At 46.2% G+C, this 26007-nt stretch overlaps 1 protein-coding gene across 2 annotated transcripts in view; it reads left to right on the top strand.

Annotated features, from left to right (window-relative positions):
• Positions 1-26000, top strand: part of AKAP14 (A-kinase anchoring protein 14) — a 37740-nt gene extending 11740 nt beyond the window's left edge. The window contains exons 2-7 of one of the 2 annotated variants that reach the window (XM_074391994.1): positions 2994-3109; positions 6635-6825; positions 6922-7013; positions 19362-19541; positions 24483-24535; positions 25099-26000. In XM_074391994.1, coding sequence (XP_074248095.1) covers positions 6645-6825; positions 6922-7013; positions 19362-19541; positions 24483-24535; positions 25099-25198 — 606 coding nt within the window. In that variant the 5' untranslated portion in view covers positions 2994-3109; positions 6635-6644 and the 3' untranslated portion in view covers positions 25199-26000. The remainder of the gene's footprint in view (positions 1-2993; positions 3110-6634; positions 6826-6921; positions 7014-19361; positions 19542-24482; positions 24536-25098) is intronic. The other variant, XM_074391995.1, reaches the window with a different exon arrangement.
• Positions 26001-26007: the final 7 nt, after the last annotated feature.

Raw genomic sequence — 26007 nt, 5'->3', positions numbered from 1 at the left:
TCACTTGAGCCCAGGAGTTCGGGACTAGCCCAGGCAACAAAGAGAGACCTTGTCACTACCAAAAAAAAAAAAAAAAAAAAAAAATGCTGAATGTGGTGGCACATGCCTGTGGACTCAGTTTCTCAGGAGGGGTGAGTTGGGGGGATCACTTGAGGCTGGGAGGTTGAGGCTGCAGTGAGCTGTGATTACACCATTGCACTCCAGCCTGGGAAACATTGTGAGACCCTATCTCAAAAAAAAAAAAAGAAAGAAAGATGCCAGGTGCGGTGGCTCACGCTATAACAATTTGGGAGGCCAAACCGGGTGGATCACCTGAGGTCACAGGTTTAAGACCAGCCTGGCCAACATGGTGAAACCCTGTCTCTACTAAAAATACAAAAATTAGCTGGGTATGGTGGCAGGTGCCTGTAATCCCAGCTACTTGGGAGCCTGAGGCAGAAGAATCACTTGAACCTGGGAGGCGGAGGTTGCAGTGAGCCAAGATCATGCCACTGAACACCAGCCTGGGCAACATGAGCAAAATAATTTAAAAAAAATAGAAAGACTATTTAATCATTACAGAGAGAGATTATGATGTATTAGGCATTGTTCTTGGTCTTCACATGAATTACCTGGTTTGCTCCCCATAAAAACTCCTATTTTATAGGCATTGTTGTTAACCCCATTTTATAGACAAGGAAACTCAGAAAGAAAGATGTTAAGTTGTTCCTGAGTGTAAGCTCATAAGCACTATATCTCTCTCATCCTTGATTCATAAAAGACATCTTTGAAAGCTGTGAAAGGAAAATAAAGCTGGGTGTGGTGGCTCACACCTGTAATCCCAGCACTTTGGGAGGCTGAGGCGGGTGGATCACCTGAGGTCAGGAGTTCAAGACCAGCCTAACCAACATGGAGAAACCCCGTGTCTACTAAAAATACAAAATTAACTGGGTGTGGTAGCACATGCCTGTAATCCCAGCTACTTGGGAGGCTGAGGCAGGAGAATCGCTTGAACCCGGGAGGTGGAGGTTGCAGTGAGCCAAGATTGCCCCATTGCACTCCAGCCTGGGCAACAAGAACAAAGAAAGAAAGAAAAGAAAGAAAAGAAAGAAAGAAAAAGAAAGAGGCAATAAAGAAAAGAAAAGAAAGAAAAGAAAGAAAGAAAAGAAAAGAAAGAAAGAAAGGAAAATAAAAACTTGGGACCCCAATTCACTCTGCCAAAAGGAAAAACAATTTAGCTGAAAGCTGAGTCATGCAAGAAGCTTCCTCTCTTTTTGTTCCTAAACGGACAGCTACACATAAAAGATTAAATATCTCCTCCACCTATAGCTACTCTGTTTACCTTATCTTATGTAAAGTGCTGTTTACTGAGTAGGAGATGAATACATAATTGATTATTCCCCTACCTGCTCTTTTTCTCTTGCAACATGTGGATTCAATAATGTGACCATACCTTCCCTAAGCTTGCATTTCTCCTTTATTATATATTACTTTTTTTTTTTTTTTTTGAGACGGAGTTTCGCTCTTGTTGCCCAGGCTGGAGTGCAATGGCGCGATCTCGGCTCACCGCAACCTCCGCCTCCTGGGTTCAGGCAATTCTCCTGCCTCAGCCTCCTGAGTAGCTGGGATTACAGGCACGTGCCACCATGCCCAGCTACTTTTTTGTATTTTTAGTAGAGATGGGGTTTCACCATGTTGACCAGGATGGTCTCGATCTCTTGACCTCGTGATCCACCTGCCTCGGCCTCCCAAAGTGCTGGGATTACAGGCGGGAGCCACCGCGCCTGGCCTACTACTGTTATTTTTTGAGATTGAGTCTCGTTCTTGTTGCCCAGGCTGGAGTGCAATGGCGCGATCTCAGCTCACTGCAACCTCTGCCTTCTGGATTCAAGTGATTCTCCTGCCTCAGCCTCCTGAGTAGCTGGGATTACAGGTGCCCAGCTAATTTTTGCCTTTTTAGTAGAGATGGGGTTTCACCATGTTGGCCAGGCTGGTCTCCAACTCCTGACCTCAGGTTATCCACCCTTCTTGGCCTCCCAAAGTGCTGGGATTATAAGCATGAGCCACTGCACCTGGCTTTGCACTTCCCCTTTAAATACTGAAGCCTGGCCAGGCGAGGTGGGTTATGCCTGTAACCCCAGCACTTTGGGAGGCCGGGGCGGGAGGATTGCTGGAGCCCATGAGTTCGAGACCAGCCTGTGCAACAGAGCAAGACCTTGTCTCTACAAATAATTTAAAAATTGGCCAGGTGTGGTGGTGGAACACCTATGGTCCCAGCTACCTGGGAGGCTGAGGTGGGAGGATCACTTGAGCCCAGGCAGTTGAGGCTGTGATGAGCTATGACTGTGCCATTGCATTTCAGCCTGGGTGACAGAGTGAGATCCCGTCTCTAGATAAATAAATAAATAAATACTGAAGCCCTCAAAGTCATCTTTGGAGAAAGGCAGAGACCTGTCTCCCAGACACGTCCTTAACTTTGGCAAAATAAACTGCTAAATTGAGACCTGTTTCAGATACTTTTTGGTTTGCAAAGCAATCAAGTACACAAGGGAAGTCCTAACTTCAGAATTTGGAAATGCAAAAGTAAAAGCTCAGCCAATGAAGTCAGACAGCTTTGGGTTTGAGTTTGGGACAGTACTTGCTGTGCCTCAGTCTGTTCAACTGTAATATGCAAATACCAATACCTACCTCATAATGCTATTGTGAGGCGTAAATGACTTCACACACCGAAGGCTTAACACAGTGACTGGCATATCTAGGGATGCTGGATACATACCAGCTGTGAGGCTTATCACCACTGTTCCTGGCATGGCCCTGCAATCTCACAGCCTGTTGAAAAGAAACTAGGTATAGCTACTACAGCTTGGTCCTATGATTGCGGTCAGGCAATTGCTGTGATTGGCTCTCCCCTTCCTCCCTCACCCCCTCCCATCTTGCCCTCTGTTATTAACATAAGCAGTAAAAAACATGTAGGCTCTGCTTCCCATTGGTTGAAATTGGTGTTTCCTTGGCAGCACTTGCAAACATTCCATCTGGCAATCTGAGAGAAGCTACTGAGAGAATCCTTCGGAGACATCCCCAGCTACCTACCACTGCTCCGGTTCCAAGCAAAGAAGATCTGCTTACTCCGGTACTGGGGTTTCTCAGGGGTGGGGGAGTCCACAGAAAGGACTTGCAGTAGTTCTCCGTATTCATCACCCAGACCCCTAACGTCACCATTCCCCTGTCTCTCCCCACCCACCCTGCCTATCTGGCCTCTGAGAAGGGGAGGTGAGGGGAGGGAAGGGGAGACGATGGGACGGGAGGGAAGGGGAGGGAAGGGGAGGGGACCGGACGGGAAGGGAGGGAAGAGGAGGGGACGGGACTGGAGGGGAGGGGAGGGAAGGGGAGGTGACAGGAGGGGAGGGGAGTGGAGGGAAGGGGAGGTGACGGGAGGGGAGGGGACAGGACGGGACGGGACAGGAGGGGAGGGAAGGAAAGGGGAGGGGAGGGAAGGGGAGGAGAGGGAGGAAAGGGGAGGGGAGGAGGGGAGGGGGGGAGGGGAGGAGAGGGAAGAAAAATAGGAGAGGCCAGTGGGAGGGGGGCTTAAGAATGATGTGTGCCCACAGACATTTGAGGGTAAAAATTGAGCTGCTTCCTGGGCTCTGTTCCCCATCTTCCCTCTCCTGTTGGAGCACAGGCTCCCCAGGGAAGGTCTTGAGGAGGTCCTTCCATTAGAAAAGCACCCACCCCATGTGCTTAGTGTTGGAGGTCACAGATTCGACTTCTCCATTTATCAATACGCAATTTGCTGAAAGCCAAGTTACTGAATGTCCAGGTTACCAAACAGGCAATTTTCTTTTCTTTTTTTTTTGAGATGGAGTTTCGCTCTGTCACCCAGGCTGGAGTGCAGTGGCGCAATCTCGGCTCACTGTAACCTACGCCTCCGGGTTCAAGCGATTCTATTGCCTCAGCCTCCGGAGTAGCTGGAACTATAGACATGCACCACCACACCTGGCTAATTTTTGTATTTTTAGTACAGATGGGGTTTTGCCACGTTGGCCACGCTGGTCTCAAACTCCTGACCTCAGGTGATCCTCCCACCTTGGCCTCCCAAGGTGCTGGGATTACAGGGCTGAGGCACCATGCCTGGCCCCAAATGGACAATTTTCTAAAGGATCAAGTTAATATATGGCTACCTCACCAAAGTCTACTGAAATTACCAATTTACCCAGAAACCTTTGTGCAGTTGTCTTTAACTACAGAGTTTATAGTAAGTTGCTCTGGCCAAATTGGCATGGCCTAAGTATGGGCTAGGGAGAGCCAGTTCTCTAGTGTTAAGGGCCTTTACGCCCCTCACTGCCCACTCTATAGCCTCTTGCTGCTCTGGAGTAGGCAGCCTGGAAAGGCTCTGTGTCCTCCAGCAGATGATCTTGTCTATCTCCAGCTGCAACAACAGGGAACTGGGGCAGAGGCAAACTGAGTTTAAAAATGCTAGTATCAGGCCAGGCGCGGTGGCTCACACCTATAATCCCAGCACTTTGGGAGGCCTAGGCGGGTGGATCATGAGGTCAAGAGACTGAGACCATCCTGGTCAACATGGTGAAACCCCGTCTCTACTAAAAATACAAAAATTACCTGGGCGTGGTGGTGCACGCCTGTAGTCCCAGCTACTCGGGAGGCTGAGACAGGAGAATTGCTTGAACCCAGGAGGCAGAGGTTTCGGTGAGCCGAGATCGCGCCATTGCACTCCAGCCTGGGTAACAAGAGCAAATCTCTGTCTCAAAAAAAAAAAAAAAAAGCTATTATCAGTCTGGGCAACATACTGAGACCTATTAAAAAAAAATAGCCAGGTGTCAGCAGGACACAGGGGCTCACTCCTGTAATCCCAGCACACTGGGAGGCTGAAGCAGGTGAATCATGAGGTCAGGAGTTCAAGACTAGCCTGGCCAACATGGTGAAATGCCGTCTCTACTAAAAATACGAAATTCAGCCAGGCATGGTGGCACATGTCTATAGTCCCGGCTACTCAGGAGGCTGAGACAGGAGAATCGCTTGAACCCGTGAGGCAGAGGTTGCAGTGAGCTGAGATTGTGCCACTGCACTCTAACCTGGGTGACAGAGCGAGACTTTGTCTAAAAAAACCCCAGCATCTTTATACTTCTTTTTAAAACTTAAGATGGAGCTGGGCGCGGTGGCTCAAGCCTGTAATCCCAGCACTTTGGGAGGCTGAGGCGGGTGGATCACGAGGTCAAGAGATTGAGACCATCCTGGTCAACATGGTGAAACCCCGTCTCTACTAAAAATACAAAAAATTAGCTGGGCATGGTGGCACGTGCCTGTAATCCCAACTACTCAGGAGGCTGAGGCAGGAGAATTGCCTGAACCCAGGAGGCAGAGGTTGTGGTGAGCCGAGATCGCGCCATTGCACTCCAGCCTGGGTAACAAGAGCAAATCGCTGTCTCAAAAAAAAAAAAAAAAGCTATTATCAGTCTGGGCAACATACTGAGACCTATTAAAAAAAAATAGCCAGGTGTCAGCAGGACACAGGGGCTCACTCCTGTAATCCCAGCACACTGGGAGGCTGAAGCAGGTGAATCATGAGGTCAGGAGTTCAAGACTAGCCTGGCCAACATGGTGAAATGCCGTCTCTACTAAAAATACGAAATTCAGCCAGGCATGGTGGCACACGTCTGTAGTCCCGGCTACTCGGGAGGCTGAGACAGGAGAATCGCTTGAACCCGTGAGGCAGAGGTTGCAGTGAGCTGAGATTGTGCCACTGCACTCTAACCTGGGCGACAGAGCGAGACTTTGTCTAAAAAACCCCCAGCATCTTTATACTTCTTTCTAAAACTTAAGATGGAGCTGGGCGCGGTGGCTCAAGCCTATAATCCCAGCACTTTGGGAGGCTGAGGCGGGTGGATCACGAGGTCAAGAGATTGAGACCATCCTGGTCAACATGGTGAAACCCCGTCTCTACTAAAAATACAAAAAATTAGCTGGGCATGGTGGCATGTGCCTGTAATTCCAGCTACTCAGGAGGCTGAGGCAGGAGAATTGCCTGAACCCAGGAGGCGGAGGTTGCGGTGAGCCGAGATCGCGCCATTGCACTCCAGCCTGGGTAACTAGAGTGAAACTCCGTCTCAAAAAAAAAAAAAAAAAAAAGTTAAGATGGGTTAAGGAGCAGGGAGGTCTCAGTTGCCGAGGCTGGTTTCAAACTGATAGCCACAAGCTATCCTCCTGCCTCAGCCTCCTAAATAGCGGAGATTACAGGCACACGTCACCACACCCACTTTATTTTAACATCATTTAAAAAGAGCCAGGTGCCCTCACTTGCTCCTAGCAGGGGATTGGGTTTCTTATTAAAGATTCAACTGGGAATCAATATTCTTAGCACTCCAAAGAAGTGCTACTTTTTTTCTACTACATTTTGATTTAAGTCATTATGGTTTTGAGAATATGAGAATCCTTGGTTTTCAGGAAAAGTAGATCTCAGCAGCCAGGCACAGGTCTCACTCCTCCCCTTAAATCCCCCATCCCCTCCCTAGAGGCAACAAGTGCTTCCTCTCTCTTGTGATTCTTCAAGAGATGGTCTGTACTTCTATGAGTGTGTTCACATGTGTGTACATACACATGCATGCAGTGAATTACTTCTTGAGGTTTCTTTCTTCCCCAGGAAAAAGAAAATGAGTGAGACTCAAAATTCAACAAGCCAGAAAGCAATGGATGAGGATAACGAAGCCGTAAGCCAAACAATGCCGAATACACAAGACAAGACGAACACACAAGACTACGAAGATGAATTGACTCGAGTAGCTCTAGCTCTGGTTGAGGATGTCATCAATTATGCTGTGAAGTTTCTGGAAGGTAGTAATCCCATTTGTTTGGATGCCTAAATAATTGTCTCATTATATAGTGCCACGCTACCAGGCAACTAACAAATTCACACCTTTGTTTTTGCAGATGAGCAAAACCCTATGAAAAACATCACGTGGATGACTCACGGTGAATTCACTGTGGAACAGGGTCGTAAACAAATTGACGAATATCTTTCGGTAAGTTAGGCCGACCACTTCAGCTTGGTACTTCAGTGTGAAGAACAATAAAGACACTCAGCAGATCAAAAGTTTGAAGTCTGGAAAATCTAGGAGATGGTATCAAAGGGGGCTGACTAGAATAAGTAAACATGGTCTCCATCTCAGTTCCAAAATCAAGGTGGGGTAGTCTTTGAAGGTGAAAAGCACAACCACAGTCAAGTTGCCCTGTGTCTGTGTCATTCTAACCTTCCATTTCCCTGGGAAAACCTGCCCTTCCTACTTAAGCAATTTGGCCATGCTGGTGCATTAAATGGGGGCCTAGTGGCCTAAGGAGGGAGCTGCTCCTCCAAAATAGGAGTTCTCCACCACCAGCATTATTTTGGTTTTTTTAGAGACAGGGTCTCACTCTGTCACCTAGGCTGCAGTGCAGGGGCGCTATCCTAGCCCCCTGCAACTTTGAACTCCTGGGCTCAAGCAACCTTCCCACCTCAGCTTTCCAAGTAGACAGGCGTGTGTCACCACACCTGGCTAGTTTTATAATTTTTTGTAGAGACAGGATCTCGCTAGGTTGCCCAGGTTGGCCTCAAGGGGTCCTCCTGCCTTGGCCTCCCAAAGTGCTGGGATTATAGGTGTGAGCCATTGCACCCCGCCTCCACTACCAATTTTAGAATGCTCCCATTAACAGAGGGGATGCAGATGGATCAGGAGACTTTTTGATTTGGCTTTCGAATATATTGCCTGCATAGTAAGATGTACAATCCCATGAATCCCTTTGTTTTTCTGCCTGTGTCTGACTTTGACTTCTTTGTGTGGCTTATCCTGGCAGCTTTGCTGAGAAGGCCCTGGATTAGTGAGTGGATAAAGGAGAATGTCTTGGGCCAGGCACAGTGGTTCACATCTGTAATCCCAGCACTTTGGGAGACCAAGATGGGAAAACCAATTGCTTGAGCCCAAGAGTTTGAGACAGCCTGGGCAACACAGTGGGACCCCACCTCTATAAAAATAAAAAATTAGGCTGGGCCTGGTGGCTCACACCTGTAATCCCAGCACTTTGGGAGGCCGAGGCAGGCAGATCACAAGGTCAGGAGTTCGAGACCAGCATGGCCAATATGGTGGAACCTCGTCTCTATTAAAAATACAAAACTTAGCTGGGCATCGTTGTGAGAACCTGTAGTCCCAGCTACTCTGGAGGCTGAGGCAGGAGAATCGCCTGAACCTGGGAGACAGAGGTTGCAGTGAGCTGACAGTGACACTGCACTCCAGCCTGGGCAACGCAGCAAGACTCCGTCTCAAAAAAAAAAAAAAAAAATTCACTGGGTGTGGTGGCACCTATAGTCCCAGCTACTTAGGAGGATGAGGTGGGAGGATCACTTGAGCCCAGGAGGTTGAGGCTGCAGTAAGCTATGATTGGGCCACTGCACTCGGCCTGGGTGACAGAGTGAGAGATGGGGGTCTCAAAAAAAAAAAAAAAAAAAAAAGAGTGGCTTGAAATCCTCATTGTGCTTCTAGGGAACAGAGACCAGTTGGAATTGGTGGAGGCAAACTCCCCTACCCCTGGGAAAAATACCAGCTGTCTCTGTTCCCCGGGCCAGCCCTCAAAGCCTACAGCCCTCAGGGCAGTTTCCCAGGCCTTTGGAAGGCCTGGTCAGGTGTGAAGAAGGAAAAGTCAGGGATCTCTGGCTCCAAGCCCTGTACGCTCCAGCGGGCACCACTCGCCGTCCTCATTCGGAGGGGCATCTTGAACATAGTGAAGAGGAATGGTGCAAGTTACTCGAGCCTTCCTGCTGTGGAACACATCTCCACTTGAGGTTGGGCAAAGGCCCCTGCCTACTGCACTCAGGGTTCCTGAATCAAACTAGAATAGAACACACAGCAAGAAGGAAAACTTTCTCTCACAAATCCCACTGGTCATTCTGAGTAAAAGGCAAAAAGTAAGTCCTGACGATGATCTACAAGGCCCGGTATGATCTGAGTTCTCTTTCCCCTCCCAACTTACGGCTCAGCTCCTATCACTTCCCACCTTCCCCACCTCACCTTCCTCCCTCAGCCACGTTTGCCTCCTTGCCCTTCCTCGACTGCCAGGCGTGTTCCCCCACCAGGACCCTTGCTCTTGCTGTTCCCTCTGCCTGGAACCCTCTCCCCTAACATATATGCCTACGGCTCACTGCTTTACTTCCCTTCAGACTTTTGCTAAAATACCACCTGCTCCTGCTGGGCGCAGTGGCTCACACCTGTAATCTCCGCACTTTGGGAGGCCGAGGCGGGTGGATCGCAAGGTCAGGAGTTCAAGACCAGCCTGGCCAACATGGTGAAACCCCATCTCTACTAAAAAATACAAAAATCAGCCGGGCGTGGTGGTGCGGGCCTGTAATCCCAGCTACTTGGGAGGCTGAGGTGAGGCAGGAAAATTGCTTGAATCCAGGAGGCGAAGGTTGCAGTGAGCTGAGATTGCGCCAGTACACTTCAGCCTGGGCAACAGAGAGAGACTCCATCTCAAAAAAAAAAAAAAAAAACAAACAAACCACTTGGCCACCTCATCTAAAATCACAACTCTCTCCACTTCTCTGATTCAGTTTTTCATTCACACTTCTTTCTGCCTAAGATACTAGAGTCGTTTATTTGTCCGACTGCCTGTCTTACACTAGCAGATCATATGGACCATGAGGGCAGATATCTGTTCACTGCTCTGTTCCCAGCCACTAGCAATGTCAGGTACACAGATGCTCCATAAACCTGTGTTGAACACATGAACTTATTTATTTATTTTTTTTGCAGTGGAGTCTCACTTTGTTGCCCAGGTTGGAGTGCAGTGGCATGATCTTGGCTCACCGCAACCTCTGCCTCTTGGGTTCAAGTGATTCTCCTGCCTCAGTCTCTCAAGCAGCTGGGACTATAGATGTGCACAACCACACCCAGCTAATTTTTTTTTTGTGTGTGTGTATTTTTGAGTAGAGACAGGGTTTTACCATGTTAGCCAGGATGGTCTCAATCTCCTGACCTCGTAATCCGCCTGTCTTGGCCTCCCAAAGTGCTGGGATTATGGGCGTGAGCCAACGCAACTGGTTATGAACGGATTTATTATCTCATTACCATATTTCTTCACAAATGAAGAGCCAGGTCAAAGCATTTGTCTTACCTACTTCATAGGGCTGTTGTGAGAATAGAGACAATCAGAAAATAAATGACTGAAAAGCTAAATATGTTACATTAACTCATGATGTAAAATCCTCCTGTTCCCAGTCCCACTGATGCAGCACATCAGTGACATCTCCCATCTAAGTGCCAGGCATTTCTTTTTTTTTTTTTGAGACCAAGTTTCACTCTTGTCACCCAGGCCAGAGTGCAATGGTGCGATCTTGGCTCACTGCAACCTCCGCCTCCTGGGTTCAAGTGATTCTCTTGTCTCAGCCTCCCTAGTAGCTAGAATCACAGGCACCTGCCACCATACCACGCTAATTTTTTTTTTTTTTTGCATTTTTAGTAGAGATGGGGTTTCACCATTTTGGCCAGGCTGGTCCCAAACTCATGAACTTAGATGATCTGCCCAGCTTGGCCTCCCAAAGTGCTGGGATTACAGGCATGAGCCCCCATGCCCAGCCAAAGTGCAAGGCATTTCTGATGGAGAGCTTTCTCAAGCTTCTTGCCAGTTTCCCAGGGTTTACTATACATCAGGGGATTGTAAATTAGGAGTTGTCATTTACTGAGTATTGCTATGTGTTAAGCACTGCAGTGCACATCATCATGCATTATCTCACTTAATCCTCACAACAAAACTGTGTGTGGGTATATCATTGTACCCATTTAACAGATGAGGACTGTTAAATTGCCCAGCCTCTCTGATTGAGCCGCAAAATGACGTTATGATCATATGCCTGTCTGATGTATCCTTTTTTTTTTTTTTTTTTTTTTTTTTGAGACAGAGTATCGTTCTGTCACCCAGGATCGTGCAGTGGCACGATCTCAGCTCACTGCAACCTCTGCCTCCTGGGTTCCAGGGATTCTCCTGCCTCAGCCTCCCAAGTACCTAGAACTACAGGTGCATGCCACCATGCCCAGCTAATTTTTGTATTTTTAATAGAGACAGGGTTTTTCATCATGTTGGCCAGGTTGGTCTTGAACTCCTGACCTCAAGTGATCTGCCCACTTCAGCCTCCCAAAGTGCTGGGATTACAGGCATGAGCCACTGAGCCCAGCCTGATATATTCTTTTAAAAATATATTTATTTATTTATTTATTGAGATGGAGTCTTGCTCTGTTGCTCAAGCTGGAGTGCAGTGGTGCAACCTCGGCTCGCTGCAGCCTTAAACTCCTGGACTCAAGTGATCCTCCTGCCTCAGCCTCCTACATAGCTAGAACTATGGGTACATACCACATTGGCCGACTAAATTTTTTATTTTTTTGTAGAGACGAGGTATCACTTTGTTGCCCAGGCTGGTCTTGAACTCCTGGCCTCAAGTGGTCCTCCTGCCTTAGCCTCCTAAAGTGTTGGGATTACAGGTGTGAGCCACTGCACCTGGCCAGTTCTATCTGATATAGTCTTTCTATCATAGTAGGAAAAATACTTTTTTTTCTTATTTGTTTTTTGTCATCAGGTTTTACTGACCCAGGAAAAGTACTTTTGGATGACAAAAATAATACAGACTTTTATTATCATTTAAAAATACAAATTCAAATGACTTTAAGGTACTACAGTGTGAATAAGAATAATTAAACCTGGTATCAGAAGGCTGGTACAGGCCAGGCATGGTGGCTCATGCCTATAATCCCAGCACTTTGGGAGGCTGAGGAGGGCAGATCACTTGAGGTCAGGAGTTCGAGACCAGCCTGATCAACATGGTGAAACCCCATCTCTACAAAAATACAAAAAAATTAGCTGGGTGTGGTGGCCTGCACCTGTAATCCCAGCTGCTCAGGAGACTGAGGCAGGAGAAGTACTTGAACCCAGGAGGTGAAGGTTGCAGTGAGCTGTGATCACACCACTCACTGTACTCCAGCCTGGGCAACAGAGTGAGACTGTCTCAAAAAAAAAAAAAAAAAAAAAAAAAAGAAGGCTTGTATAATTGATTGTGAGGGAACACTTACATATTGTCAATGGCAAAGTTGGTTCATCCTCTTCAGGAACACAGTCTGGCAACAGGAATATACAAATGGGTTTCTTATAAAAGAAAAATTAGAGAATGTCTATCACCTCACACAGTTAAAATTACTTCTATAATAAAAAGAGACATCACTATAAAAAATGTCCAGTGAGCAAAAAGATACAAATTAGAAAATGAAATTACCCACAATACCCATTTCTTTCTTTCTTTCTTTTATTTTATTTTATTTATTTATTTTTTTTGAGACAGTCTTGCTCTGTTGCCCAGGCTGGAGTGCAGTGGCGTGATTAGCTCACTGCAGCCTCTGCCTCCTGGGTTCAAGCAATTCTCTTGCTTCAGCCTCCTGAGTAACTGGGATTACAGGTGCGTGCCACTGCGCCCAGCTAATTTTTGTATTTTTAGTAGAGACAGGGTTTCACCATCTTGGCCAGGCTGATCTTGAACTCCTGACCTCGTGATCCACCCACTTCAGCCTCGCAAAGTGCTGGGATTAAGGCATGAGCCACTGTGCCCGGCCCACAATACCCACTTCTATTACCCCAAAGGTCACTTACCATGGATACCAGTTTTGTGCACATACTTTTTTTTCATTGTTTTTTGCCTTGTGCATATATTTCTAGATGCCTGTTGATTTTGAGTGTCTAGTAGTATGTAACTGGCTAGGCCATCCATGATCGAGTAGTACAGTGAGATACTGTTTCCTGGAAGTGAGTATATGAAGTGACATTATGCAAAAATCACAAAACACATTCACTGGTGCTACATGAAAGTCTGCTGCCTGCAAACTGATAAAAATGAGAAGAGATTTGCCTGATGGAAACAGTTGAATTTAATGTCATGTTAAGGCTGCCTTCATTCACAAAAGCGGGGGAACCACTAAGAGCTGAGAAGACGAAACTCTTAGAATGGAGGCTTCTGGTGGGGTGGAGAAAGCACTGAGCTGGCTGCTCAGGAGTCCTGGGTACCAGTCCCCCTTTATTGTGTTAGACTGTCCCTACCCACTTCTAGGATCTGCTATCCTCATCTGCAAAGTGAAGAGCTGCATCAGATTATGTCTAGGGACCAATTCAATGTTATAAAGTCTGTAATTGTTTGGCAGATTAAACATTAGGGCTAGAAAAGTATATTGAGTAATATAGAACAGTTGAAAAACAAGGCATGCTCTGGCCAGGCACATGGCTCACACCTGTTATCCCAGCACTTTGGGAGGCCGAGGCAGGTGGATTACCTGAAGTCAGGAGTTTGAGACCAGCCTGGTCAACATGGTGAAACCTCGTCTCTATTAAAAATACAAAAATTAGCACAGCATGCTGGCACGCACCTGTAATCCCAGCTACTTGGGAGGTTGAGGCAGAAGAATCGCTTGAACCTGGGAGGCAGAAGTTGCAGTGAGCAGAGATTACGCCACTGCACTCCTGCCTGGGAAACAGAGCAAGATTCCATCTCAAAAAAAAAAAAAAAAAAAAAGGCATGCTCCAATGGGCCATAATGGGTTGACTGTTTCCATCATTAAAAGGAATAATGATTTTGGGGCCAGGCGTGGTGGCTCACACCTATAATCCCAGCACTTTGGGAGGCTGAGGCAAGCAGATTACCTGAGGTCGGGAGCTCGAGACCAGCCTGGCCAACATGGTGAAACCCCATTTCTACTAAAAATACAAAAATTTGCTGGGTGGGTGGCGCGCACCTGTAATCTCAGCTACTTGGAGGCTGAGGAAGGAGAATCACTTGAACCTGGGAGGCAGAGGTTGCAGTGAGCTGAGATCACATCAACTGCACTCCAGCCTGGGTGACAGAGCAAGACTGTCTCAAAAAAAAAAAAAAAAAAAAAAAAAGGAGGGAATAATGACTTTCGGAGGCCGAGGCCAGTGGATCACTTGAATCCAGGAGTTCGAGACCAGCCTGGGCAATATAGAGAGACCCCTGTCTCTACAAAAAATGAAAAAAATCAGCCAGGTGTGGTGGTGCACACCTGTAGTCTCAGCTACTTGGGCAGCTGAGGTGGGAGGATCACCTAAGCCCAGGGAGGTTGAGGCTGCAATCAGCTATGATCGTGCCACTGAACTCCAGCCTAGGTGACTAAGACCCTGTCTCAAAAATAAAAATTAAAAAAAAAAAAATAAAGAACACACAGTTCCTGATCTCAAGGAATCTTGAGTCCAGTGCTCCTCTCTGGACCCAGCCAACTGGGTACAAGTTTGAAATAAGCTGAGGCAGGCCGGGCACAGTGGCTCACCCGCTTGTAATCCCAGCACTTGAGAGGCCGAGGTGGGCAGATAACGAGTTCAAGAGATCGAAACCAGCCTAGCCAACATGGTGAAACCCCATCTCTACTAAAAATACAAAAATTAGCCAGGTGTGGTGGTGTGCCTGTAGTCTCAGCTACTCAGGACGCTGAGGCAGGAGAATCGCTTGAACCCAGGAGGCAGAGGTTGCAGTGAGCTGAGATCACGCCATTGCACTGCAGCTGGGGCGACAATGCAAGACTCTTGTCTCAAAAAAAAAAAAAAGAAAGAAAGAAAGAAACAAGCTGAGGCAAAAGGCCAGGCTACATTTTTTTTTAAAAGGAGGGCCTGAAATCTTTTTGCTTTCTCCTCCTGTATTCCCTCTCTTCATTAGTGAGATTTGTTAGATTCTCCTAATTCCTTCCTTCTGTGAATCTTCATCTTCATTCAGGCTCTTCTTTGAGTCAGAAGCTTTGTGTGCTACAGTAGCCAGCTCAAGGAGGTTCAGTTGAATAGAATTTGTTGAATACCTGTGACATCCAAGGCCCTGGGCTAGGAATCAGGGATGCATTATGACTTCTGTGGGGCCTGGGCACTCTTCCTTTTGTAGGCCCCTTTCTCCTTCAAAATATGAAAAAATTCAAGACAGCACTGGTATAAAGATGAATATAATCATGACCCTAAAATTCATTTTTTCTTCTAATTTTAAAAGAAATAAACACATTTTTTGTGGGCCCTAGGTATTGAGCCTATTATGCCTTACAGATAAGTCTGCCCTGTTAGAAATGTTTTAATATTGGCCGGGCACAGTGGCTCATGCCTGTAATCCCAGCACTTTGGGAGGTCGAGGTGGGCAGATCACTTGAGGTCAGGAGTTCAAGACCAGCCTGGCCAACATGGCAAAACCCTGTCTTTACTAAAAATAAAAAAAATTTGCTTGGTGTGGTGGTGGGCACCTGTAATCCCAGCTACTCAGGGAGGCTGAGGCAGAAGAATTGCTTGAACCAGGAAGGCAGAGGTTACAGTGAGCCGAGATAGTGCCATTGCAATCCAGCCTGGGTGACAGAGTGAGACTCCTCTCAAAAAAAAAAAAAAAGTTTTAATATGGAGACTACAACACAGACAGCTCCTTACGGCTGCACTATGGGTGGAAGTCTCAAGTGCCATAAGAGAGGCAGAAAGCAAGTTCCACCAGCGTTCAAAGGCAGAGTGTGTGAAGTCACATCTGGTTGGAAGACGGATCAGAAAGACTTCTTGGAGGTGGTAGTTTTAGGGAAAACAGAATTTATCAAGTAGGAGTGATAGAGAGTAGCTTCTCAAGAAATGACAACGGCTGGATCAAAAGCATGGTGTAAATATGGGGAATAGTTTAATGGGAATATGAGCTTTTCATGGAGAAAAGTGTGACATGAAACTATATGTTTTTTGAGACAAGGTCTTGTACTGTTGCCCAGGCTGGCGTGCAGTGGCACAATTATAGCTCACTGCAGCCTCAGATTCCTGGGCTTAAGTGATCCTCCTCCCTTTGTCTCCCAAAATGCTGGGATTATACCACACCTGGCCATTGTGGGAGGTCTTTTTTTTTTTTTTTTTTTTTTTTTTTTTTTTTTGACATGGAGTCTTGCTCTGTTGCCAGGCTGGAGTGCAGTGGCATGATCTCGGCTCACTGCAACCTCTGTCTCCCGGGTTCAAGTGATTCTCCTCCCTCAGCCTCCCGAGGAGTTGGGACTACAGGTGCCTCCCACCACACCCGGCTAATTTTCCTGTTTTTATTTATTTATTTTTAAGATGGGGTTTCACCATGATGGCCAGGCTGGTCTTGAACTCCTGACCTTAGGTGATCCACTCACCTCGGCTTCCCAAAGTGCTAGGATTACAGGCATGAGCCACCGCGCCCGGCCCTAATTTTCCTATTTTTAGTAGAGACGAGGTTTCACCATATTGGTCAGGCTGGTCTCAAACTCTCGACCTTGTGATCTGCCCACCTCGGCCTCCCAAAGTGCTGGGATTACTGGTATGAACCACTGCGCCCAGCCTGTGGGAGGTCTTTTTTTTTTTTTTTTTTGAGACGGAGTTTCGCTCTTGTTACCCAGGCTGGAGTGCAATGGCGCGATCTCGGCTCAACGCAACCTCCGCCTCCTGGGCTCAGGCAATTCTCCTGCCTCAGCCTCCTAAGTAGCTGGGATTACAGGCACGCGCCACCACGCCCAGCTAGTTTTTTGTACTTTTAGTAGAGACGGGGTTTCACCATGTTGACCAGGATGGTCTCGATCTCTCGACCTCGTGATCCACCCGCCTCGGCCTCCCAAAGTGCTGGGATTACAGGCTTGAGCCACCGCGCCCGGCCCTGTGGGAGGTCTTAAATGACACAGTGAAACATTTTCATATTGTTTGGCAGGCAATGGGGAGCTACAGGAGGTGTTTTTTGTTTTTTTGTTTTTTTTCCCGAGTCGGAGTTTTGCTCTTGTTGCTCAGGCTGGAATGCAATGGCACGATCTCGGCTCACTGCAACCTCCACTTCCTGGATTCAAGGGATTCTCATGCCTCAGCCTCCCAAGTAGCTGGGATTACAGACACCTGCCACCACACCTGGCTCATTTTTGCATTTTTAGTAGAGACGGGGTTTCACCATTTTGGTCAGGCTGGTCTCGGAACTCCTGACCTTAGGTGATCCACCCGTGTCAGCCTCCCAAAGTGCTGGGATTACAGGTGTGAACCACCGCGCCCGTGCCTGGCCCAGCAGATATGACTGAAGCTGTGCTTAAGGAAAATAACTCTGGCTTCCCTGTAGGTGATGGATTGGAGAAGTGAGGTTGAGGACAATAGAGTCTAGGTAGGAGGTTATTGCCTAAGTCCAGGTAAGAAACTATGAGAGCTGAAGTAGAGCATTGGCAGTGGGACTGGAGAAGAATGGGTAGATGTGAGACACGTTTGGGTAGAGTAGGTATGACTGAAGGTTAATAAAAAATAGATGAATTAATTAAGGAAGAAATGAAGGACTGAAGGACTGAATGAATGCTACTTTCAATAATGTAGTTAACCTTAGTTGTGTACAGTTGGCTCTCCATATCTGCGGGGGAATGTTTTGGGACCCTCTATGGATACCAAAATCCACATGTGCTCAAGCCCCTTAGTCGGCGCCCCCATCCATGGATTGAACCAACTGTGGATCGAAAAGTTTGGCCCTATGTGTTAGATTCCGCAGCGCTGGGACTGTATTCCCATCTCAACTCCAATAGGCCCAGACAAAGGACACGCCAAGGAAGATTTTGTTTCTCCACTCTCATCACTAAGAAGATTTGTGCCTTGAAAGGGGGAAGTGCCCGGGAGTGGTGGCTCATGCCTGTAATCTCAGCACTCTGGGAGGCCAAAGCGGGTGGATTGCTTGAGCCCAGTAGTAGGCCAGCCTGGGCAACATGGCAAGACCTAGTCTCTAAAATAAATAAAATTTTAAAAAGAAAAGAAAAGGGGGAAGTTTCTCCAAGGGTGCAAACAAGGAATCACTCCTTTCTATAGGATGTGGATTATCCTATTGCCTGACTCACTCCTCTCTGAGCTTATTTTATATACCACCTAGTGGCTGCAATGAAGTGAGCTGGAATTTCACAAATGGCTGAAGCCAGCCTCATTACTTTCTAGTCACATATTTAGGTCTCCTGGGGTGAGCAGAACAAGTGTTCTGATTGCTTTCTAATTTATTTTCCAGTTAATTGAACCTGCCTCCTGTAAGGGGTCTGAAGCAAGGTCTTTGTGTATATGGGTGGTGTGTATGTACACTTAGACATCTAAGTGTGTGTTCTTGCTGGGTGCAGTGGCTCACAACTGTAATCCCAGCACTTTGGGAGGTCAAGGCAGGTGGATCACTTGAGCTGAGAAGTTCGAGACCAGCCTGGGCAACATGGCAAAACCCCATCTCTACCAAAAATACAAAAATTAACTGGGCATGGTGGCGCATGCCTGTAATCCCAGCTACTCAGGTGGCTGAGGCAGGAGAATTGCTTGTACCTGGGAGGCAGAGGTCTTAGTGAGCCAAGATTGTGTCACTGCACTCCAGCCTGCGTGAAGGAGTGAGACTCTGTCTCAATCAATCAATCAATCAGTCAATCAATCAATGTGTCCCTACATAGGGAAAATCGACGTGTCCCCACAGTCCAAGGCCCAACCTCAAGGGATGTTTGCATTCTTCACTTGCTTCATTTCAGCTTAAACTTTTCTCTGCTCCATCCATGGAGCTAACTGGGAGCTGACCCTAGTTTGATCCCAGTGAAAAATATTAGGAGTGGCCGGGCACAGTGGCTCATGACTGTAATCCCAGCACTTTGGGAGGCTGAGGCAGGTGGATCGCTTGAGGTCAGGAGTTTCAGATCAGCCTGACCCACATGGTGAAACCTTGTCTCTACTAAAAATCCAAAAAACAAAAAATTAGCCAGGTGTGGTGCTATATGTCTGTAATCCCAGCTACTTGGGAGGCTGAGGCAGGAGAATCTCTTGAGCCCGGGAGGTGGAGAGTGCAGTGAGCTGAGATCTGCCATTGTACTCTGGCCTGGGCAACAAGAGCAAAACTCCGTCTAAAAAAAAAAAAAAATCAGGAATGGACTCCAGAACAGAGTTATTAACCCCGACTATTATATGCCACATTTATCCTTTGTTTTTATTTATACATTTTTTTTAGGGATAGGATCTTGCTCTGTAACCCAGGCTGTAATGCAGTGGTATGATCACAGCTCACTGCAGCCTCAAACTCCTGGACTTGGGTGATCCTCCTGCCTCAGTCTCCCTAATAGCTGGGATAACAGGTGCATGCCACCATGCCAGGCTAATTAAAAAAAAAGTTTTTTTTTTTTTTTTGTAGAGATAGGGTCTTGCTATGTTATCCAGGCTGGTCTAGAACTCCTGGCCTCAAGCAATCCTCCTGTAATCCTTCCCACAGTGCTGGGATTACAGGCATGAGCCACCGCGCCCAGCCATGCTGCATTTATCTATAGGACTTTTACAGAAGGCTTTTCTTTTTCTGTGTGCTTTTTCTTTTTTCTATGAAACAGACGTGTATTTATAAAAAACGCTGGGCACACACCACAGTGTTTGTAGAGAGGAAAGACTTAATTCACAGCTTCCTCTACATCTACTATGTACATTGGAGTGCCACAAGTGCTGGCATACCCGTAGCACAAATCTCTTCTGGTACCTACTTCAAGCTGAAGGTCTCCAAAACCAAACCTCCGGTAAGTTCTTTTTTTCCTCTTCAGTGAGAATGGAGACTTCCCTTGTCAAGGTCATCAATAACCCCATCTTTGCAAAATGTAATAGTCGTACTTCTGACCTCATCTTACTTGGCTTATGCACAGCACTTGCCATAGCTGATCACTCCCCGCTCCATGAAACTTTCCATTTGGCTCCCAGAACAACATACTCTCCTGGTTTTCCTCCTGCCTCACTGACCATGCCTTCATAGTCAGTCTCTACTGGTAGTCTCCCTGCCTCATACCAACCTCTTCATGTTGGATTGTCTGGAAACTCAGGCCTTGGACCTCTCTATATTCCGTACTCTTCTCTATACTCAGTTCTATGGTCATCTCATCTAGTCTCATAGCTTTAAATGCCACCTAGAACCTATGTATCTCTAGCACAGACCCCTCCCACGTGGATGTTTAATAAATATCTCACTTATTGTATGTAAATCTGAACTTCTGATTTTCCCTTCTAAGCCTATCTACTTGCAGTCTTTGTCTTAGTTGATGGCCAGAATCCTTGGTGTCATCCTTCACTCTTCTCTCATATCCCTCATCTAATCCGTTAGGAAATCCTATTGGCTCTACTTTCACAAACATATCCAGAATCCAAGAATTCTTTTTCTTTTGAGACAGAGTTTTGCTCTTGTTGCCCAGGCTAGAGTGTAGTGGTACGATCTCAGTTCACTGCAACCTCCACCTCCTGGGTTCAAGTGATTCTCCTGTCTCAACCTCCCAAGTAGCTGGGATTACAGGTGTGTGCCACCATGCCCGGCTAACTTTTGTATTTTTAGTAGAGATGGAATTTTACCATGTTGGCCAGGCTGGTCTTGAACTCCTGATCTCAAGTGATCTCCCTGCCTTGGCCTCCCAAAATGCTGGGGTTATAGGTGTGAGCCATTGCACCTGGCCCCCTAACAATTTCTTACTACTCCACTTCTATAATCCTGGTCCAAGACACCATCCTCTCTCACCAAGATCATGTCAGTAGCCTGCTAATCAGTCTCTCTGCTTCCCACCCTTGCCCTCATCATGTTTCTTTTCAATGTTGCAGCCAGCCGAGTGAGCCTTGCAAAACAAATTTTTCTTTTGCTTATTTTATTTATTCATTTTTAAGATGAAGTCTCACTCTGTAGCCCAGGCTGGAGTGTAGTGGCGCAATCTTGGCTCGCTGCAACCTCCGCCCCTGGGGTTCAAGATTCTCCTGCCTCAGCCTCCTAAGTAGCTGGGATTACAGGTGCCTGCCACTGCACCCGGCTAATTTTTGTATTTTTAGTAGAGACGGGGTTTCACCATCTTGACGAGGCTGGTCTTGAACTCTTGACCTCATGATTTACCAGCCTCGGCCTCCTAAAGTGCTGGGATTACAGGTGTGAGCCACTGCGCCCGGCCCTTTTTTTTTTTTTTTTTTTTTTTTTAAGAGATGATGTCTTGCTTTATTGCCCAGGCTGGTCTTGGAACTCCTGGCCTCAGGCTACCTTCCTGCCTCAACCTCCCAAAGTGCTGGAATTACAAGTGTGAACCACCACCCCCGCTGTAAAACAAATCTGTCATTTTTGTGTTTAAAATTTTCCAAAAGTGCTTCTCAAACTTTTTTTTTTTTTTTTTTTTTTTTAAGACAGAGTTGCTCTGTCATCCAGGTTGGAATAGAGTGGTACAATCAGAGCTCACTGCAGCCTCGACATCCCAGGCTCAAGTGATCCTCCCGCATCAGCCTCCCTTGTAGCTGGGACTACAGGTGCATACCACCATGCTCAGCTAACTTTGTGCTGGGATTACAGGTGTGAACCACCACACCTGGCTGTAAAACAAATTTCTGTCTTTCATCTGTTTTATGTCTGTCTGTCTGTCTGTCTATCTATCTATCTATCACCTGTCTATCTATCTACTTATTGAGACAGAGTCTCACTTTGTCATCCAAAAGATAGGCTGCTCTATCCACAGATAGATAGGGCAGTCTATTTATCTATCAATCTATTGATCGATCAACCTACCTACCTACCTACTTATTGAGACAGAGTCTCACTTTGTCATCCTAGCTGCCCTCCTATCTCCATCTATCTATCTATCATCTATCTATCTATCTATCTATCTATCTACCTACCTACCTACCTACCTACCTACCTACCTACCTGCCTACCTACCTTCCTACCTACCTACTTATTGAGACAGGGTCTCACTTTGTCATCCCAGCTGGCAGGCATTGGCATGATCAGGGCTTACTCCAGCTTCTACTTCCTGGGCTCAAGCGATCCTCCGGCCTCAGACCCCCAAGTAGCTGGGACTACAGGGAAGCACCACCATGCCTGGCTTTTTTTTTTTTTTTTTTTTGAGTTTTCATAGAGACAAGGTCTTGTTATGTTGCACACACTCATCCTGAACTCCTGACCTCAGGTGATCCACCCGCCTCAGCTTCCCAAAGTGCTGGGATTACAGGCATGAGCCACCATGCCTGGCCAATTCCTCTGTTTAAAACTTTCCAAAAGTGCTTTTCGAAATTTAAAGTGCTGGTGAGCGTGGTGGCTCATGCCTGTAATCCCAGCACTTTGGGAGGCCGAGGCGGGTGGATCACCTGAGGTCAGGAGTTCGAGACCAGCCTGACCAATATGGTGAAACACCATCTCTACTAAAAATACAAAATTAGCCGGGCATGGTGGTGCATACCTGTAGTCCCAGCTACTTGGGAGGTTGAGGCAGGAGAATGGCTTGAACCCAGGAGACAGAGGTTGCAGTGAGCTGAGATCGCGCCATTGTACTCCAGCTTGGGCAACAGAATAAGACTGTCTCAAAAACAACAAAACAAAACAAAACAAAAACAGAAAAGAAAATTAAAGTGCACACAAATTACTTGGGGATCTTACTAAAATGAAGATTCTGATTTAGCAGGTCTGGGATAGGGCTTGAGATTCTGCATTATTAACAAGCTCACAGGCCATGCTGAGGCTGTGGGCCCAGAGACTACCTTTGAGTAGTAAGGGCCTACAAGGCGTTGTATGATCTGGTCCCTTGTTATTTATGCTTTCCCACTACTCCTTCCCTTCCATGTGCTCTGGCCATTCTCAGCTTGCTTGTCCTCAAATAAGTCAGGTATAGTCCTGCCTCAGGGCCTTTGCGCTTGCCGTTTCTTTTGACTGGAACACTTTCCCCTAGCCATGTGAACTGTCTGCTCCCTCATCACCTTTGCACTCACGTTCCTATGCTTTTTCTTCATAGCACTTACCACCTTCCCTTCTAATATTCTATATCATTTTGTTTTTTAGATGGAGTCTCGCCCTGTCTCCTAGGCTGGAGTGCAGTAGCACGATCTCAGCTCCCTCCAACCTCTGCCTCACGTGTTCAAGTGATTCTCCTGCCTCAGCCTCCTGGGTAGCTGGGACTACAAGGCACATGCCACCACAGCTGGCTAATTTTTGTATTTTTAGTAGACATGGGGTTTCACCATGTTGGCCAGGCTGGTCTCGAACTTCTGACCTCAGGTGATCTGCCCACCTCAGCCTCCCAAAGTGCTGGGATTGCAGGCGTGAGCCACCACTCTTGGTCCTATAATTGTTTTATTATTGTCTACTCCCTCCACCAGAATGTAGGCTCCACGAAGGCAGGGATTTTTGTCTTACTGTAAAACAAGGCCTGGCAAATAGAAGGCACTCAATACATACTTGAAGGAATGATTACTGGTATCCACTAGGTAGACCATGAATAAGAAATATGTTAACTTGATAGTTGTTGTGAAAAGAGTCAAAATAACATTCATGAATCTAGGGGAGGGGTCCTCAGAAGAGCAGGGCTGGCACCAAGCATAATGCCTGAAACACAACAGACATAAACATTTTATTTCCTCTTTGCCTTCCCATCCTTTCCTAAAAGTTATTTGTACCTTGGCCTGATGCTGAGGCTTTATGTATGACCACACAGTCAGTGAGCCATCGATTTCCTATATTCATCCTGTCCTAGTACAAATATGTCTATAACTCTCTGAAATCAAAAAATTTGGAACCTGCAGTATGTGGAGATTTTACTTCTCCTGGTCATATATCCTTCTACCAGCTGTCTTGCTAACTGGGCAGGTCAGAGATCAGGAAGTAAGTTTGGTAGAGGTGAACACGACTACACCAGAGACCACACAGAGAGAGGTCTTGGGAGATGGCTCCTGCTCAAAATGCCAAGTATAATTTTGGAGGCAAGGATGGGGATGGACTACTGAGACAATATTACAACCTACGTGTTTATGCCGCTTTAAAAATGTTTCAAACCTTTTCACCTATATTAATTCAGTCTCATGCTATTCCTAAGAGGTAGAGGTTGAGTAAACTGGAGCATGTAAAGAAGGTTAATGACTTACACTCCTATTAATGAGGAGCATAAGCCTGTCCCAACTTATTTCCAATTTTGTGAAGATTCTTAAGATATTTGTTGTCAAAAAGATCTTTGGGGAACAGAGGTTTAAAGTGACGAAAAAACTATCACCCTCCAGGTGAAGGTCACCCGAAGAAATTTAAAACAAAAAACAAAAAACTATCACCTACAGATTCCCAGTTCATAAGCAAGATGAATTCTAGAAATTCAAGAATATGCATATAGGCAAGTATAGGGAAGATTGGGCTGGGCATGGTAGCTCATGCCTGTAATCCCAGCACTTTGGGAGGCCAAGGCAGGTGGATCACTTGAGGTCAGGAGTTTGAGACCAGCCTGGGCAACAAGGTAAAACACTATTTCTACTAAAAACACAAAAATTAGCTGGGTTTGGTGGTGGGTGTCTGTGATCCTAGCCACCTGGGAGGCTGAGGCAGGAGAATCACCTGAACCCAGGAGGTGGAGGTTGCAGTGAGCCGGAATGACGCCACTGCACTTCAGCCTGGGAGACAGAGCAAGACTCCATCTCAAAAAAACAAAAAGAGTTATGACAGGTCTGGGCTAACAATTGTCCTTCTTTCTTAGGATGCACCCATTGGTGTTTTTTTTGTAGGTGAAGAGCAAGAATTAGTTCACAGGTAATGAACATTTGGAGGTTTGTTTTAAAAGGGTGGGAGAGAGGTCATCGCACACCAGGAATCCAGCAGTTGCACAGCCACAGATAGTTCATATAATGGTCACTTTTCTTCTTTGGACCACCAACCCCAGACACTAAGAAAAACAATTTTCTGGAACAATTTCAGCCCATTCTAATGAAATTGTTTTTCTTAGTGTCTGGTTTTTCAGTCATTATAAGCTTGAAGATTAGTTGCTGGAGTAGGGTAGGGACAAAGTGGGTCATGTCTTTTGTTTCTATGGAAAATTTCAATATCACATAAAATTAGCTTATGTTTAATAATCCCTTTTATAGCAGCTCTCTTAAAGTATCTTTACATATAAGCTCATTAATTTTCATTGATTGGGTTTAAGAAACAGTAAAGGATAGATAGAGAGAACCCCAGCTACCTCCCCTCCCCCACCAATAAAAGAGGCTTCTTGCTTACTAGAAGTATAAAAGAGTAAATAGGAATCCCCTTTGTTTGATTTGAAAAGCTTTTGATTTAAAAATACTTTAAAAGTGTTTGTTTTTCTTCCTCTGTAGACCAGGAATGGTTTGCTTTCGAGAACACTGGCAGAAGAACCTTACTGATGCCAAATATGATTTCATGGCGGCATTCCCCTCCATATTTGATCGTGTCTGATTCTTACAGGATGTCTTAGGATTGTTTTTCTAATCAGGTTACATTAAGAAGACAATGCAGCACATCAAACCACATAATATTTATTAATAAACTTGTGGCACACAATTCAGCTGTATTTTTTTTGCATTCATTTTCCATTCTGCAACCTCCATCACATTAGCAGAGTAACCAATAAGCTGTTTTCTAAAATGCTTTTTTCCATCACTGTATGCATCACTTCTGAGTCTTACAGGTTTAGAGAGTTGCGTTTAGAGAGTTGCTAAAATTCACCTATCAGACCAAACTAAGACTGGTACTTGGCTGTTTGTTCCCCATCTGAGCCTAAGTCTCCAGCTCAGACACATCTTTTATGGGCACAACTGGGAACAACGAATGGCAACAGTTCTACAGCTCATAATATAACCAGACTGAAGGGTTCCCCTACTCACAGACCCCTTCGTTTACTGTGAGTTAAGCCTCACTGCTAAATAATGTATTTTTAAACTGGAAAACCAGGCATGCTGCCTTCCATAATAACACCACTATACTCATGATGGCAGGAGGGTGGCTTGAGGACTAGGGACAATGACATGGGATGGATTCAATCATCGCCCTTACTTATCTCTGATCGTCTTCCCATCCTCACACCAAATGGTCACTTGTTCCTACCTTCCCTGTAAATCTCTCTTGCCTGGCTGCAAAATTTTAAGACACCAAAGACAAAATTACATTATGCTCTGAGTGATGACTTACAAGTACATCAGAATATTTATTTACATAGAAAAGCACTGGAAAGGAGGAACACAAAATATGAAAGACAACTGACACAG

This window comes from Saimiri boliviensis, chromosome X (assembly GCF_048565385.1).
Source record: "Saimiri boliviensis isolate mSaiBol1 chromosome X, mSaiBol1.pri, whole genome shotgun sequence".
Classification (NCBI taxonomy): domain Eukaryota; kingdom Metazoa; phylum Chordata; class Mammalia; order Primates; family Cebidae; genus Saimiri; species Saimiri boliviensis.
This window is presented reverse-complemented; position numbering and strand designations above follow the sequence as displayed.